Source organism: Phytophthora sojae (genome assembly GCF_000149755.1).
Source record: "Phytophthora sojae unplaced genomic scaffold PHYSOscaffold_2, whole genome shotgun sequence".
In the NCBI taxonomy this organism is placed as follows: Eukaryota; Oomycota; class Peronosporomycetes; order Peronosporales; family Peronosporaceae; genus Phytophthora; species Phytophthora sojae.
In genome coordinates this window covers 4,113,627-4,128,873 of record NW_009258116.1, presented here as the reverse complement: position 1 = coordinate 4,128,873, position 15,247 = coordinate 4,113,627, and the positions used below count along the sequence as shown (strand labels likewise).

General features: G+C 49.8%; 2 protein-coding genes across 2 annotated transcripts; one reads left to right on the top strand and one right to left on the bottom strand.

Annotated features, from left to right (window-relative positions):
* Positions 1–833: 833 nt before the first annotated feature.
* Positions 834–2,687, top strand: PHYSODRAFT_325210 (hypothetical protein; the record flags this gene model as incomplete). The annotated part of the gene is made up of 7 exons (XM_009521048.1): positions 834–1,326; positions 1,368–1,462; positions 1,529–1,645; positions 1,879–2,068; positions 2,149–2,363; positions 2,421–2,571; positions 2,647–2,687. The coding sequence occupies 7 exons, from the start codon at positions 834–836 to the stop codon at positions 2,685–2,687; spliced, it is 1,302 nt and encodes a 433-aa protein (XP_009519343.1).
* Positions 2,688–10,144: 7,457 nt separating this feature from the next.
* PHYSODRAFT_250293 (hypothetical protein) lies at positions 10,145–10,573 on the bottom strand (the record flags this gene model as incomplete). The annotated part of the gene is made up of 2 exons (XM_009521047.1): positions 10,145–10,304; positions 10,410–10,573. The coding sequence occupies 2 exons, from the start codon at positions 10,571–10,573 to the stop codon at positions 10,145–10,147; spliced, it is 324 nt and encodes a 107-aa protein (XP_009519342.1).
* Positions 10,574–15,247: the final 4,674 nt, after the last annotated feature.

Below are 15,247 nucleotides of genomic sequence, written 5' to 3'. Positions count from 1 at the left end.
CAAGCTGGCTATATATATACTGCAACACTATTTTGAAGATGTCCTTGCAACTTATATGCCAGTCCTCAAACCATGGAGACTTTCATAGGTTGCGTTCGAGTTGGCCCACAACGTCGTTCATGGACAGTGTTATTCCAGCAAGTTGATTTTGTCGAAAACCATTTTTTTCTTTAGGTATCTACGGTAATTTTGCGTGAAGCTCCAAAACTGACAAACCGCACCGAAGATAATTGCCATTTTAAAGATAAAAACGACCGGATCTTGTTTGCCGTACCTGACAAAGTAAATACTCACACGGCTTCATTTTTAAAATAAAATACATGTAAATATTAAAATAAAAGACTGTAAGTATTTGACGCCGTGATCATGTGATTTTCAATTCTAAGGGATCTCTTAGCCAATCCGAAGATGTTAATATGCTAAACCTAACATAAACTTTGCTGTTTAAGCAAATTTGAAAGTACTCAACGCTCTGTATGGTTGTTGAGGTATACAAATTGGCGTAGGTACAATAGCTTTGTATACTAATCAAATTCTATCAGATTTGAGAGGAGGTATTCAATTCGGGAAGGGTACGGTATTTGGCGCCATCCGTTAGTGTCACATCGTACCAGCTACCTCTGGAAGCTGGTGATCTGATACAAAAGGTCCCATCGAAGCTGTTATTCAGGAAGTAACTATGCTGTATAGTCTGTATCACTGTGGTTTTGCTAGAACCAACCATCTAAACTCTGATGCTGGTAGTGCGCCCTTTCTAATCTAACTGACTTCATAGTTTGACGATTCTTCCATACTCCTCTTCTCCTGTGTCTCCGTTAACCTGGCATCAGGTTATGAGCTCAGGTCAAACCTCCAGCGACGATTTCCCCAGTCTCGTCGGAGCCGACAACATCGACGTCTGGAAAGCTCACTTGTGCGTAGCCCTCGACGGAAAACGTCTACGAGGCTTCGCGACGAAGCCTGACTACGATGGTTTCTCCGAGGACGACACCAAGGACAGCGGGAGGGACATGTCCGCCGACGACGACCCGCCGAAGAGCACGCCGGCAAAGACGGCTGAGAGCGACTCCGAAGCGGTCGACTACGACGAGAGTGACGACAATGCCAAGCCCCAATCCGGCTCTGACGACGACTTAAGTGGTGACTCGGGCACTGCGATCGAGCGCAAGGACCTTTCCGTGATATTGTCGTTCAACCGCCGTAATGCACATCAAGCGCGGAAGCTGTTGAAGAACCCGAATGCCAACCCTTTGAACCAGCGAGAGCGCCGTCACCAGGAAGTCAAGACCAAGGCATTTCTGATGAACACGATGTCATATTCGGCTGGTCAAGAATCTCGTCACGTCTTACGACATCTTCCGCTTCAGCTGAGGGAGCAGTCTTCCATGACAACCTTTACGTCATCCAACACTACCTGATGGAGATCAAGTACGAAGAAGGCTTGGATCTCACCGAGTTCTTCGTCAAGCTTAAGAACGCGATGAAAAACGCGTCGGCAGCCACCTAATCGGTGATGACGAACGGACAGAAGTCAATTTACCTGTTCCGCTCCATGACAAAGCCGTGGACGGACGATATCCGCATTTGGAAGGATCAACGAAAGTACATCCCGTATGCGGACCTCAAGCAGAGTATTAAGGGCAAGGTGCGAGACCTCTAAGCCCAAGAGCTCTATACACAGGCAAAGGGTACCCCGGAGACGTCAGCGACCAAGGACGAGCGTGCTCTGATTGCGACAGGGCCTCCCAACACTCCCCCCAGCCAAGGCAATAGCTACGACAATACCTGTTCGACCCGAGGGCTGAACATGAGAAGGGTGGCTCAGAACTGCCTGTCAACTTTGTCTTCAAAGGCAACACAAAGTGCGAACATCTAAAGAACAAGCACAAGAACAAGCGCAATGGGAATGGGGCTGGTGATAACTGCAACGGCAATCGTCGCAAGAATCGACAACGCCAAAACCCCCAAGACAGCTCTGACGATGATATTTACCGTCAGGGTAAGTCCCGCAAACGCAAACGCCGCCAGGACAACTCGGGCAACGACGATGAAGCCGAAGGCAACCGCCGTAAGGTTTTTCAACAAGGACGCCGCGAGTCCGGTCTCATTGCAGTAGCCACCATTATCCCCCGCCTCTAAGTCTCACAGCTCAAGTCAACGTTGATCTGGACACCACGTGGGCTATTGGCTCTCGGTGTAGGCGCCATGTGACGCATGAAGCCCAGTGGCTCCCGAACATCTCTACGAGTGGTGGTTCCATCATTGTCGGCGGAAAGAATCAAATCCCGATAGAAGGTATTGGACTCGTTGAGCTAGAAGTCATCGACCCCAAAGGCAACATGAAGAAGCTCATGCTTCACGGCGTACTCTATGCCCCATAGCGACACTTCAGCTTACTCTCGGTCCCGGCTGCCGTGAAGCACGACTTTCGCTTCAGCTTCGATCGCAAAACGTGCGTCATGCAGACCGATGTACGCTTTAGTATCAAGGCACCAATGACGTACAACATTGATCTGTATCAGTTCGAGGCCATACCTGGAGTGAACGCATCGGCACTCATTGCCATGTCGGGTAAACAACGCTCGCTTATGTTTTTACACAAACTCTTGGGCATCCTAACGTTCGCGTCTTGCTTCATCTATCTAGGAGCCAAGCTATCCGTGGACTCGACGGTACTGCGTCTGTAAACCTGGAGCAGCTGTTCTTCTGTACGGCATGCACGCTAGCAAAGTCTCACCGCTCACCCTTCTTATTCCAATAGAGTATTTGACCGTGCTACAGCACCATTGGCAAAGGTTCATACAGATCTTTGTGGTCCTTTACCTGTGCCTAGCCTTACTGGTTGCCGTTACGTCGTGATCTTTATCGATGACTATTCCCGATTCATGTTCACATTCCCGATGAAAAACCGGAGTCAGCTCAATGAATGCTAGGATGACTTCCGAAAGAAAGCCCTGAACATTTTCAGACACGACATCGGTGTGCTGGAGTGGCGTCCGTGTGCTATCGAAGAACACGACATCCACGTTCCCCAGGCAGATAATGCCAAGCAATACGAAACGCTTGAACGCGAAAGCTTCAGGAAATATGGCACACACGCACAATTCACCAACGCATACACTCCGCAACAGAACGGAGTTGCGGAACGTCGCATGGAAACTATCACGGAACGGGTACGGGCCCTACCAATTGATGGTAAACTTCCCAAGACACTCTGGGCAGAGTATGTCCGTCATGTTACGGCCTTCATCGACATGACCTCTAGCTCAAAGACTAACGTCCGTGCAACCTATGAACTCTGGTACAAACGCATTCCTTCCATGCAGCACAAGAAGATGTTTGGATGTAGCGCGTACGTTCATACTACAGAGCAATACCGCGACAAGCTCGATGTTCGAGCACGACTGTGCATGTACCTAGGCGTCCTCGGCCACAAGAAGAGATATCGCTTAATGAATCTCAACTCCCATGCCATTATCTACAGCCGAGATGTCATATTTAAGGAAGATGAATACCGTTTCCTGACTAACCCAACGGAAACACCAGAAAAACCTGCGATCGAGTCAGATCAGCATGTCCACACGGAATCGATTGAGCATGTACCTGCTACGACATCACCTGCAGCTAAGCGCTGGCTACCACTCCTTCGGGTGGTGCTCGACAGGACACAGATACATTTCTCGTTCCGAACAGAGACATCCTCTGAAACTCCATCGCCTCCAAATCATCAGCGAGCCCGTGCCACGACCGATCGCACGGAAGTAACCCTTAATTCCGAGATTTACAGAAGCAAAAGCAACGAAGAAAACCGCTCTATACACTGCTAGCTATCCGGTATATAATCGAGCCCACCACATATCGAGCAGCCATGAGGCCGGATCACGCTAATCGGTGTCGTAAAGTAGCTAAAGCGGAATATAAGTCCCATACAGACAACCGAACTAGGGTACTGGTACCCTGTCCGAAAGGAATGAAACTTATAACCTGCCGATGGGTTTTTGTAGTGATATATATTGGCACAGGCGAACTGACCGCTTCAACGCGCGTCTAGTGATCAAAGGATTCCTCCAGGAACATGGCGTTGATTACAATGAGATTTTCGCACCTATTATTAGAATGGAGGCACTGAGACGCCTTCTAACAATCGCAGCTAGAACTTGAAGCCCACCAAATGGGCGTAAAAACTGTATTTCCCAACTGTTTGCTAGAGGAGGAGATCTACATGGCTCAACCGCAAACTTTTAAAGTCCCCGGTAAAGCGCACCTACTGTGTAAACTCCTAAAGAACCTGTACGGCATGAAACAAGCTCCCCGGGTACACTTCAAACCGTAGTCTGCCTTCCTTGGAAGCCTAACCACGATGGTGCCCCGCCAGCGCTGCCGAAGGCAGCGTTCTAGCGCACCGCTCTGCGGTGCAAGATAGGGTGTCGTACCTGGAAGGGTTGATTGGTTTAGAGACAGGGAACATTATTCCTGTCACCTTTTTCGTGACACCCCTCCCTGTCTTGGTTATGTTACTTAAAATGCATTTTCTATGGTCAAATCGGTAGGGCATTCTTTCGGTTGCAGGACATATTTTTTGACTGCATTAATCTCATCCAACCGCACCGACATGATACAGTCTGTCGGTGGATATGTGACTATGCTTGCGAGTAGACTTATCTCATGACTTTCGAGCAAACATCACACGTTGGCTCTATTTACACAGAGGCAGAGTACATCGCCCTGTGTCACGGCATACACGAGATGATTTTCCTCAAACTTCTTCTCAAAGTTTTGGCACGACGCAGCCCAATGTTATTCACGAGAATAACCAAAGCTGCATTAAGATATGCTATAACCCCGAACTACACGGGAGGTCGAAGCCCATTGATGTTCGATACAATTTTGTGGAGGAAAAAGTCGAGCGACACGAGTTCTCCGTCGCTTACTGCAATACCAAAATTATGGTTGCTGATATATTACTAAGGCTTTAGACAAGCATCAGTTCAGAGAACTAAGGGCAAAGCTCAGGATGAAATCCCTTGACGCTCAATTAGCCTTTTGACACAGTGTACGAGAATAAAACTAATGCATGAAGAGTGCCTACTCAATTGAGTTCCTTTAGTTTTTTTCAACTGGGTTTTATCTTTTGTTCGCTCTAATGTTTTCCCCTCACCAAGGTTTCCCTGGTATTGTACCGAATTATAAAAGGCATATGATTCTCTATATCCATGCAGACACAATTTGGTTTTTGCTGGGAAATTTATTTTCGATAAGGTAAACGCGGTTCCTAACTAACTACTTTTTTCTTGAAGACAATAAAAGGTCGAATATAGGCCACGACGGTAATCCAGTCCGTCACCGATGACTCTGGCTTGGACTCCTTCAAGTCATAGATGCGCCGAACCATGCTCTTCTTCGCTTGGACACTGAGCACGAATGCATGCCCGTTGAGGCTATGATTATACGCGACGACAACGTAAAGTCCGTTGTGGAGACGCACTTCCTCTAGTTCACGTGTACCACGCCGTACGGCAACGGTGCAGTTGTCTTTGGCGTTGGCCTTGAAGATAAAATCTCGGCTGGCGTCTCTTAGGCGGCACCGAAACCGCAGCACTACCTTCCACAAAGTGCCCCGTGTGAAGTCCACTCCATGGCCTCGGAGTTCGTCCGCAACAAACGTGTCAATATCATCCTCCGTGACGATGTCTGGGCGATCATCAAGCCCGGTCGCGCGCTTCAATGCACTGTACATGCACAAGCCTCGTGCGTCAGCACCAATTGACCGCTTGCCGAACTCGGCATTAGGCCAGACGTCCTTGAATTTCTCCTCACCGGACTCGGCGAAAACATCGTCCAACCGTTGCAGGCGAGGCTCCCAAGTGCGTTGTTAGTAGCGTGGGTTGACGAGCAGATAACTGAGCCATAGGACACGGTACTCCGGACCACGAGGAGAACTATGGCGGTCGTAGATACAGGCCACTCTCCAGATCTTTGTCGTCGTTGCATAGTTAGCTGTAACAATCACTGTAGTACCTGTCGTATATCGGGTAATACACGTCGCCAACTAATGATTCATTGGTGTTAGATGTGCCCAGTTCGATGCCTGTATCTTCACATTCGATGGCAGCATCCAGTTTGGTGGCACGAGGACCATGCGCCCTGGCTGTGACACTCTGGTCGGTTGCAGCAGTCGGGCTCTACGTATGCCTTGCTCGGTTCTATTAGTAGCTTTCTCGACCTCAATGTGATGCTCGCCTCCATCGAAAGCACGACCTGCAAGTCCCGTCAATATCTGAGCTACAGCCTGGTTGGTTGCGCGAGAGGTTCGACCCACGTCACTACGGCCCCTCGATACAGTGCCATGATAACAATCTGCCGTGACAGCGGCAACGGCTTCCACGGCGTAATCGCCGGCGCTCCATCGCCACTCCGCGAGCTGCACGGCCCACCAAGTCTCGCTGCGGGTGCTGTATTCATAGCCGCTGCAGCAACCTCGGCCATGGCGGCTTGAAGGGCTTCTACCAGTAGCCCACCAATAGTCTTCCTCGCCTTATCTCCAGCGGCCTTCTTCCTCTTCTACAGCTAGGCCCCCTGTGACCTTTTCCAACCCGGTTCCCGCGGCCTCACGCCCTCCGGTCGCCGTGCTCTCTGCCTCCGTGCTGGACTTGGCACTGGGACCTTGGCTCTCCTTGCGATCCGCTGCCCGCTTGCGCTTGCACTCTCGGATCATGACTGCAGTGCCGAGCTTCTTTTATTCTAGGCCTTTTAGAGCTGAGGACGGCGCGCCTGGCACCATTGCTGCTGCATGCGCTGTCTCCGGGAGTGTTCCCACGCATTACCCGCGAAGTCCTTCTTTCCAAAACAACAGGCCTGAGTGGGTTAAGTCGGAGCAGCTAACTCGGAGATTCCTTGGTAGACGACTCTTTAAAGCCTGAGGCGCTTGCTACGAGATTCTCCAGAGACCTGTAATATTGCATGCATTCTGGCATGTGAAAAAGAGATGGAAAGATGCAAGGAGGCTGTCAATGTGTGCACCTTTACATAGTGGCACATCGTACCAGCTACCTCTGGAAGCTGATGATCTGATAGAAAAGGCCCCATCAAAGCTGTTAGTTAGGAAGTAATTATGCTGTATAGTCTGTACCAGTGTAGTTTTGCTAGTATCTAAACTCTGCTGCTGGCAAGGCACCATCTCTAATCTAACTGACTTCGTCTTTTTGACGACTCCTCCACACTCCTATCCTCCCAGTCTCTCCGTTAACCTCGCAACATGTTCCACCCTCAAATAGTACCCACCTCGCATTTTTGATAACTTTGGATGGGCACTTACAGTAGTACGGTACAACAGGGCGCGCAACCTACTTTTCTACCGATCGTTGATTGGTTAAAGTTAAACTGGGTGTTCAAGTGCACCTTTGCGAGTCTAACAGATGCGAAACAAGCGATACATCATGTTTATCGTCGCGCATTGCGATAGTTTTGGCAGCAGTGTTTTTCGGAATACCATGTACTTCTCTGGCCCACTTAAGAAACAACATTCGGTATTAAACCTCAATTTGATGTGGACCACATGCCAAATATGATTGGGTATAATAACGCGTTGCATCTTATGATTGGCCAAAATGAAATGGGTCTGCATATGTCGAGATAAGTGCGTACAAACCCCTCAAAACTGTAGCCCTTCTAACTCGTCTCCAGCAGGCGCTACAACATTGGCAACCGTACATATGGATAAAGCAGTCACTCGCGATTATGGTGGTATTTATTTTCTAATATCGCTAATTTTTGACGGCACATCGCTAAAAAAACTAATGGTGCCTAAAACGGACTTCAGATAAGAGGGTGTTTCTCTTTTCTTTCTGCTGCTAGATTTTTAATCACAGCGTGAAACGGAGCAAATGCGCAGCTTTCGGTTGAGGTATAGCGCTTCACCAAACGATTTTTTTGTAAAAAGTTATGTCCTGAAAACCGGAGTTTTGTTTCTTATGTGGGCCAGAGAAGTAGTAACTTAATATCCGTAGAGGCCGAGAGCCTCGTCTATACAGCTCTCTGCAGGCTTTCGTCGTGTCAACCAAATCGACAACGATCCCACCCATGCTCTTCTAAGGCAGCCCACAGCCTACCGGTAGTATCTTACCAGGGGGCGGCATTGTACCTGAACAACAGTTTTGACACGAGGCGGTCCCCAGAAAATTGCCGACGATGTACCGTCACCTGATGACTAGGAGTTTGTATCGGATGCTGATTGGTGGATGACTTGGATACGGCGCGGCTGTACCCGTGTGACATGGATGACGACTGTGGGAGAGAAATGATTTCTCGGGATGAATCCAGCGTCTGACCGCAGATGGGCCCAACTGGCTGGAAGTGTGAGCCCTGGGAGTGCACGCCCAGGATTTCAGTGAACACTCAGTCCAGCCGCGGACTTTCCCTTACGATGAGTGCCTAAAGTCTGGCCCAAAGTGTCTCTGGAGAATGTATCCCAGAGTACGCCTCATCTTGCTGTGGCTCAGAGTGCCCCAGAGGATCAAATTACCCTGAGAATCAACCCACTACCACCGTGATCATGCGCAGGAGGCCGCTAAACCCGCTAAAAGTGTGGCTTTGTGGAGATGCACGCAGGCCTGCAATGTAGCAGACTTGTTACCCAGAGTGCTGCACGGAAACCCAGAGTGCCGCACGATGACCCAGAGTTCACCTCCCTGAGTGCAGGTGACCCAGAGTTCCAAAGATGATTCTCTGGGTTTGGACCATAAATCCAGACTCTCTATACTGAACTTAAGTGTTTCCCAAGCCAACACCCAAGAATCCCCACAGCTCCCCAAGATTCCTCAGAATTCCCAGGATTTCAGAAGATGACCCTGAGTGTCACCTGATTTTCAGGGACTCGAGTCAGTTCGAAGCCAGTCTGCAATCAAAGTGATGCGTGACCGTGAAGAACCGTTGTGGATGCGCAGACTGGATACTTTCGAAGAGTCGCGAGGGAGTCCTGCACCATACTAAACCAAGTCTAAGGACCCACAAATGGCACTTTCGACGCCGTGCGACTATAGATTCGCAAGCCGATCGCAAGTTTGGACCGCTGAACCCAAGGTATACTCAAGACAAGACATTTGATCCCGAGCATAGTGAACAGAAGATATTTGCCCGAAGAGAGAGAGAGAGAGAGAGAGAGAGAGAGAGAGAGAGAGAGAGAGAGAGAGAGAGAGAGAGAAGTAGCTGATAAAAACCAAACAGAGTTCCTTTTACCCTGTACTGCGCAAGTGACTTCGGCCAAGCCTGCCGACGGAAATCCGGAGGACCCGAGACTACGACCGCGGGACGCTAAGGGCACATCAACGGCGAAGGACAGCCGTCTGTGTGGGCTCCATCAAACTCAAGTCCAGTTAGGTGGGGACCAGCGACGGCCTTGAGCTTCCTGGAGTGATCCATATATTCCATATCCTAGTTGGGTCACTTGCTGTGCTCGTGGTAGCCCATTTCATATTATTCCAGAGGGTATTCTGGGGTGCTAGGTAGTCGCCTCCAGGAATTTGTATTGACTGCTTGTGTGAAGGGAAGGTAACTGATAGTGATTGTATTTTCCTCCTTTATTGGAGGTGGTGCGCGTTTGTGTGAGTCTCAGGGGAGCTAGGCCCCTGAATTTCAGACTCGAGTGAGCCTAGTGTGTGTGTGACCCACCGTCCAAGGGTCCAAAAGAATAAGTGACGGCTAGTTGTAGTGTTTGTATACTCTGTATTTGTTGGTTTTATCGAGCTAGGAGGGCATTTGGGTAAGGTGTCTTCTGAGTTCCAAGTCCCAGAGTTGACTGAAATCCTGGACCCTGAATTCGTGATATTCTGGGTTTCAGGGGATCTGATTCTCTGGTTTTGCCTTTTGGTGTGGAGGTGCGTTCTGAAGTAGACGTGCGCTCCCGCACTTCTTCGAGGCTACATTTTCAACCGGTGGAGTGCCGTTCCGTCGAAGACAAACGAGCCGACAGGTTTTACACAAGGTACCCACGCCAACCAAGGAGTGTGATTTTCAGGGTTTAAAGTTTTGCGGCTGCGAATCTCTGGGTCTATCTTCTTGCTGATGACTCTCAAGTCGATTCTCTGGGTCTACACCTGGGGAACAGTCTTGGGCTGCGCTATACGAACCCCCCTGGGCGACAAAGGTTTCATCGGCCTCGCCTCAGTTTGCCGAACATATCCGCGGTCAGCAAGAACTTTAGCTCGGGTGACGGCGGAATTGGGTGGCCGCGCATGCCGTACATAATGACGGCCACGCCGATGATGTCGGGGATGAATACGCCCGAGCAGCCGGCACACGCGCAACCACTTGAGCGCCACGTAGCAGATTCAGGAGGTGGCGTTGAAGGTGTCCGGGATCAGGCCATCCAGCAGGGTCTCGCACGGTACGCAGGCCACAAGCACATCACCCACTTGTCCATGCACCACGCATCCTGGTCGCTGCTGGTCTTGATGCCCGTGGACGACAGCAGCATCACGCAGTAGATGGCCACGACCGCGTACAAATTGGTGAAGACCGTGGAGGTCATGCAAATGGTGACCAGCACGGGCCCGACGCGCGAGAAGTTGTCGGGCATAGCAATGCCATCTTGAGATCGTCCGCGACCAGGCGTCTATTGGGACTGGCAGTATGTAACGGGTCAGGTGTGTGCCCGTCACTGGCTTACACGTAGCGGTGAGGAAGCTTAGTTTAGACTCCGATTTAATGAGACCAAGCAGCCAGTCATGGGTAAAATCCACTCTGTTTTATGTTAGGACCAGCGCGGCTACCCTGATCTCTTGTGAACCACTTGAATGCAAGTCAACGCCTGATTAGCTGAAATGGGGTATGGCTCCCCCAATCCAGCCAATCACGATGACCTTCAGTACACGCTAGCCGTGTGCTAACTTAACTCATTTATGTACTGTCAATCTACCTACTTATGTAACTGGGGCCATTACATTACCCCCTCTTAAGGTTGCGCTTATACAACATAAGCGCAAAATACACATTTCGGAAAGAACACCCGAAGAACACCATGGCCGATCGAGGTGGCGAAGTAACGGCGCTCGCGCTACCAAGCGACACAGGACGGCGCAGGCGCAGCAAGTTTGCACACATCAAGACATCCTGTCGGCGCACGCGCCGATGCAACGCGCAGCGCCCCAAGCCGCGGCTGCGGACATCCACGGACACCTGAAGGGATGGTGGTCGTGGCAACGACGCAGCATAGGAAACGACTCCAACGCTTGACGACAAGCGCACAGAGCGGAGACCCGGTGAGTGTCGAGACACAGGATGGCGATCAGCCGCTGATGCTGATCATCAGCGTGACGTGGCTCTTCGAGACGACCCTTCGAAGTAACTCCCGACGAAGAGGCGTGTAACCGTGGACCCGAACCGACGCGGCAGCGAGACCAGCTTGGACACCTTCGGCACTGGTCAGACAGAACCGTGAAGCGAATCATCTCCTCCGATGCTTCCTTGACGACTCCAAGAAACCACACCCAGTGGTCGTAGTTCTCCACAGGGACGAGAGAAAACGCGAACGGCAGAATGTGGTTGTTGTAGTCCTTGCCCGTTGCACCCAAAAATACGCCGAAGTTGTTCATTTCACCCTTGAGGTGGGCGCCATCCACACCCAACAATCGTTTAGTCATCTGAGCGACCCGTATCCCAATGTTTGGGATAAAACACGCCCGAACGAAAGTCCCGTCGCTTGCTTTCTCAAAGCGCTAGATCGAACCTGGGTTTTTCTCCGCCATCAACTTCAAGTAGCTCTCCAGCTTCTGGTAGCTGACGCGGTGTTCAATGCTATTGGCGTCGTCGATCGGGCGCTAGATGCGAGATATGGCGGATGCACCGAGCTTGTAGCCTTTACCGAGCAAGAAGTCTGCAATGGCACGACCCGTCATCCTGTCGGTCCTCCCTTCGTACATCGGAAGCATATCGGACTCGATCAGTCGGGCGAGGTCGAACAGTCTCTGCGTTCTGTTACGCATGTCCTTGACGGGGCGACAGCCACTGGGCGGCTTGAAAACCCCACATATTTGATGTGGTTGTGGCAGAAGTTGGTGCGGGTCACCTTCCAAAACCCATTGAACCCACACACGTTGAACAAGAAAGGACACACGATGTCTTCACCGCTTGCATCTTGGTCGAAAAAAACTGTTGGTCGTTCAGCTTCTTGCACACGTACTCGCGTTACCGACGCCGTTCCGCTTGCTGCTGAAGCTCTCCACCTTGAGCTGGAAACCGCATGCCTGGGCAAATCCTTTGCATCGTGCTTGGATTGCTTTCTGGGGGCCGTGATACTCGCCTGCAACGTTGTCGCAACGGTCGTAAGCGACGCCGTAGTCGTCTTGACTTGGGTGGTTTGCTGGACAACCAAACTGTTGCAAAGCAGGTCCATCGACTTTGCTGCCGCTAGATCAGCAGCCTCGAGTAAAAACGGAACCTCGCCGTAGACATTCTTCGCTTTACCTGGGGCCATCCTCTCATTGAGCGAGTTGAAAGTTGTCAAGTTGCTTCACGTGGGTAAGAGTGAAAATGCAGCTGATGTGAATTCACGGCTTGCCCGAATCTGAGCGGAAAGAATGCCACCCAGCCCTCATAAGACAGTGGGGATCTTACCTACGTTTCCCCTGAAATATAGCAGCCTATATATGCAAATTCGTACAATATCTATACCGCAATCGCAGCCCAAGAACCGGTTGATGTGACAGTGCCAGGAATTACTACTAATATATTATTGGGGACGAAGTCCCCACTTATAATCATCTATCACTCCTCTTTACTCTATTTCTTACCTCTCTTACTTACCTCTCTTAATCTGAGATATGAACGGTTAGGGTTTACATCTAGAATCGCTTCCCCGGGGCCAAACGTTGCGCAAAAACCCTTGGTTGAAGAACCCTCTTTAGATCCATAGAAGCGCTTTACTGCGTAAAAACTGGAGTGACCCCTTCTGAGAAGGGGTCGATGCCATTAAAGTGGGGGACACGATTTAGCCTCGACGATAAACGCTAATCAAACAGGCACCGGGAATCGAATCGCGGGGTTAGATACATTGCTACACTTTAGATCCCACTGAGCGCAAAAAAAAACGCCACCAAGTCCGCGGCTTCACTCTGATTTAGAGCGCGCTTGCATCCATTACTACGAGTGAGTTAGTGCTGGGGAGGGTAGAATTGCTAAAAGAGAGTGCACTTCAACTTGCCTGCATGGATACGTGCTACGCTCACCATGCAGCCTGTAGCCTACAGATAGCTCCTGGCAGTGGCGCAGATGGTCTCCTTATACCTTGGGGGCCCACACCCCGCACTACGCAACTAGCTCCAAGCCACAACGACGGGTTCGTTCGCTGCCCTGCTGGTCGCTGGGCCCTCCTACGCGGACATGCTTCACGGGCACCCCGCGAGGGTTTGCTTTGGCTGTGCTCCTCGCAACCACTTGCTGCCGATAGAATAGAGAATTTTGCGATAGTGTAACAATTTTTAAATTGTGTTAAGTGATATGGTATAAGTGATAAGGTAGCACTAGAGAGGAAGTACGGCGCGCATCGAGAGCCGAGATGTTGTATTGAATACGCTGGAAAATCGAAACTGAATATTATAGCTTTCAACAACAATTATCCCTTGCTACATGTATTTGCTTCGGGCTGTCGGCTACCACTAATTGATCTTGAACCGCTGGTGCTGCAGTTCACCCGCGCGGTTACCGGTAACCGTGATCTAGGGTTTCGCGAGATATAGTCCAGCATCATTAGTGCTCTCTTGTTGCTGGTGTGTAATTGCCGTTGATTATCTTGACCTCGCGACAGATAGTAACGTTATTTGCTGATAATGAAGACTTCACCATGCAGCTCCACCAGTGTTGCTAATTGCTTATTGGTTTGATGGCCTGCACGGGTTAAACTGAGACTTTAAATTGCAACGGTCACGAACACGCCCTTAGCCCTATGTTTGCTTCACTACACTACAAAAATAGTAACGGTGATTGATAAGATCAATTAGAGGGTGGGGACGTCGGCCTGAAGTGGAGACTCCACTGCAGGGTGTCGACCCTTAAGCAACCCAACGGAGCAACGCGACTGAGATGCTCCATTACTAGTTGGGGCATAGCCCCCCTTATAATGAAATGTGCATAAAGACTTTTTACCCTTTTTACAGGTACTTTTACTCCAATTTATGAACCCCTGTATTACAATTGAGAATGGGGTAGGGCAAATGAACTATCAGTGGCGATTTCGATCGAATTTTACCTCTTTTTAAGAACACACGAACTCATGTTGAACGGCGCCCAAACGCGACCCTTCAAATGTTACCTTGTTCGAAGGTATAACAAGTTATTAAACTGAGGTCGGCATTTTATCGAACCGGAGATCGCCCCGTTTGTATCAGCAAACAAACGATTGCTTTAATCGTTGAAGTTTAAGGTAAGAGTTGACGGCCGACGATTTATGCACATGAACCGCGGAACCCTTTTCAAGGGGTGGCTGAACTCCGGTTAAATGTGGTAACGGAGGCAAATGACAGTAGAGCCCGCCGTAAAAGACATACGAGAGGTCAGGCAGCTCGGTAAAAAGTCTCCGCTAACGTACGAAACAATGTACTGAAGAGTCGTTTGGACGAGAGCTATGCATAGGCTGGGATAGCTAAAGAACGTAGTGTGAGCATCTTCATCGCGGCAGCGCCGTCACTATCTCTATCGCCATAGCAGCAATTCAACGAGAAACAAAGTCGCGCGCGTTGCACGAAGAAGCTCTGAAATCTACGACTTATTAATACCTGTTACCTACAATATGTGGGGCATGTAAATTTGCTTTTTATTACAACGCAGCCGCAGCATCGACTTAGTGCCTATCAGGATTTTATTATTTATGAGCTTTTCGCCCGTCGACCATTATCATCTTCTGCAGACGCAAACTTTTCTTTATTTATTTTTTTTAGTAGCCACCTCAGCAACGTAGTACTAGATGCACTTGAGTGCGAGGGGGTTAAAGAGATGACGGATCGTTCGGGACGTACTTGGTGTGTGTGTGTTCGGCAGCACTGAGAACGCGCGTTGTACTTCCTTACCTGTCAAGTAATATTAATACATGTAGTTGAATCAGGGCTTAATAGCAACATGTGATACCTATTGATACGATGACATATATGCATGTATTACTTGTATCAATATCAGGTGATACCACTAGAAGCTTGGGATCAGGATCATTGATCCGCCCACACAAACTGATTGGTATCTGGTAATATTATATCCGATAGCT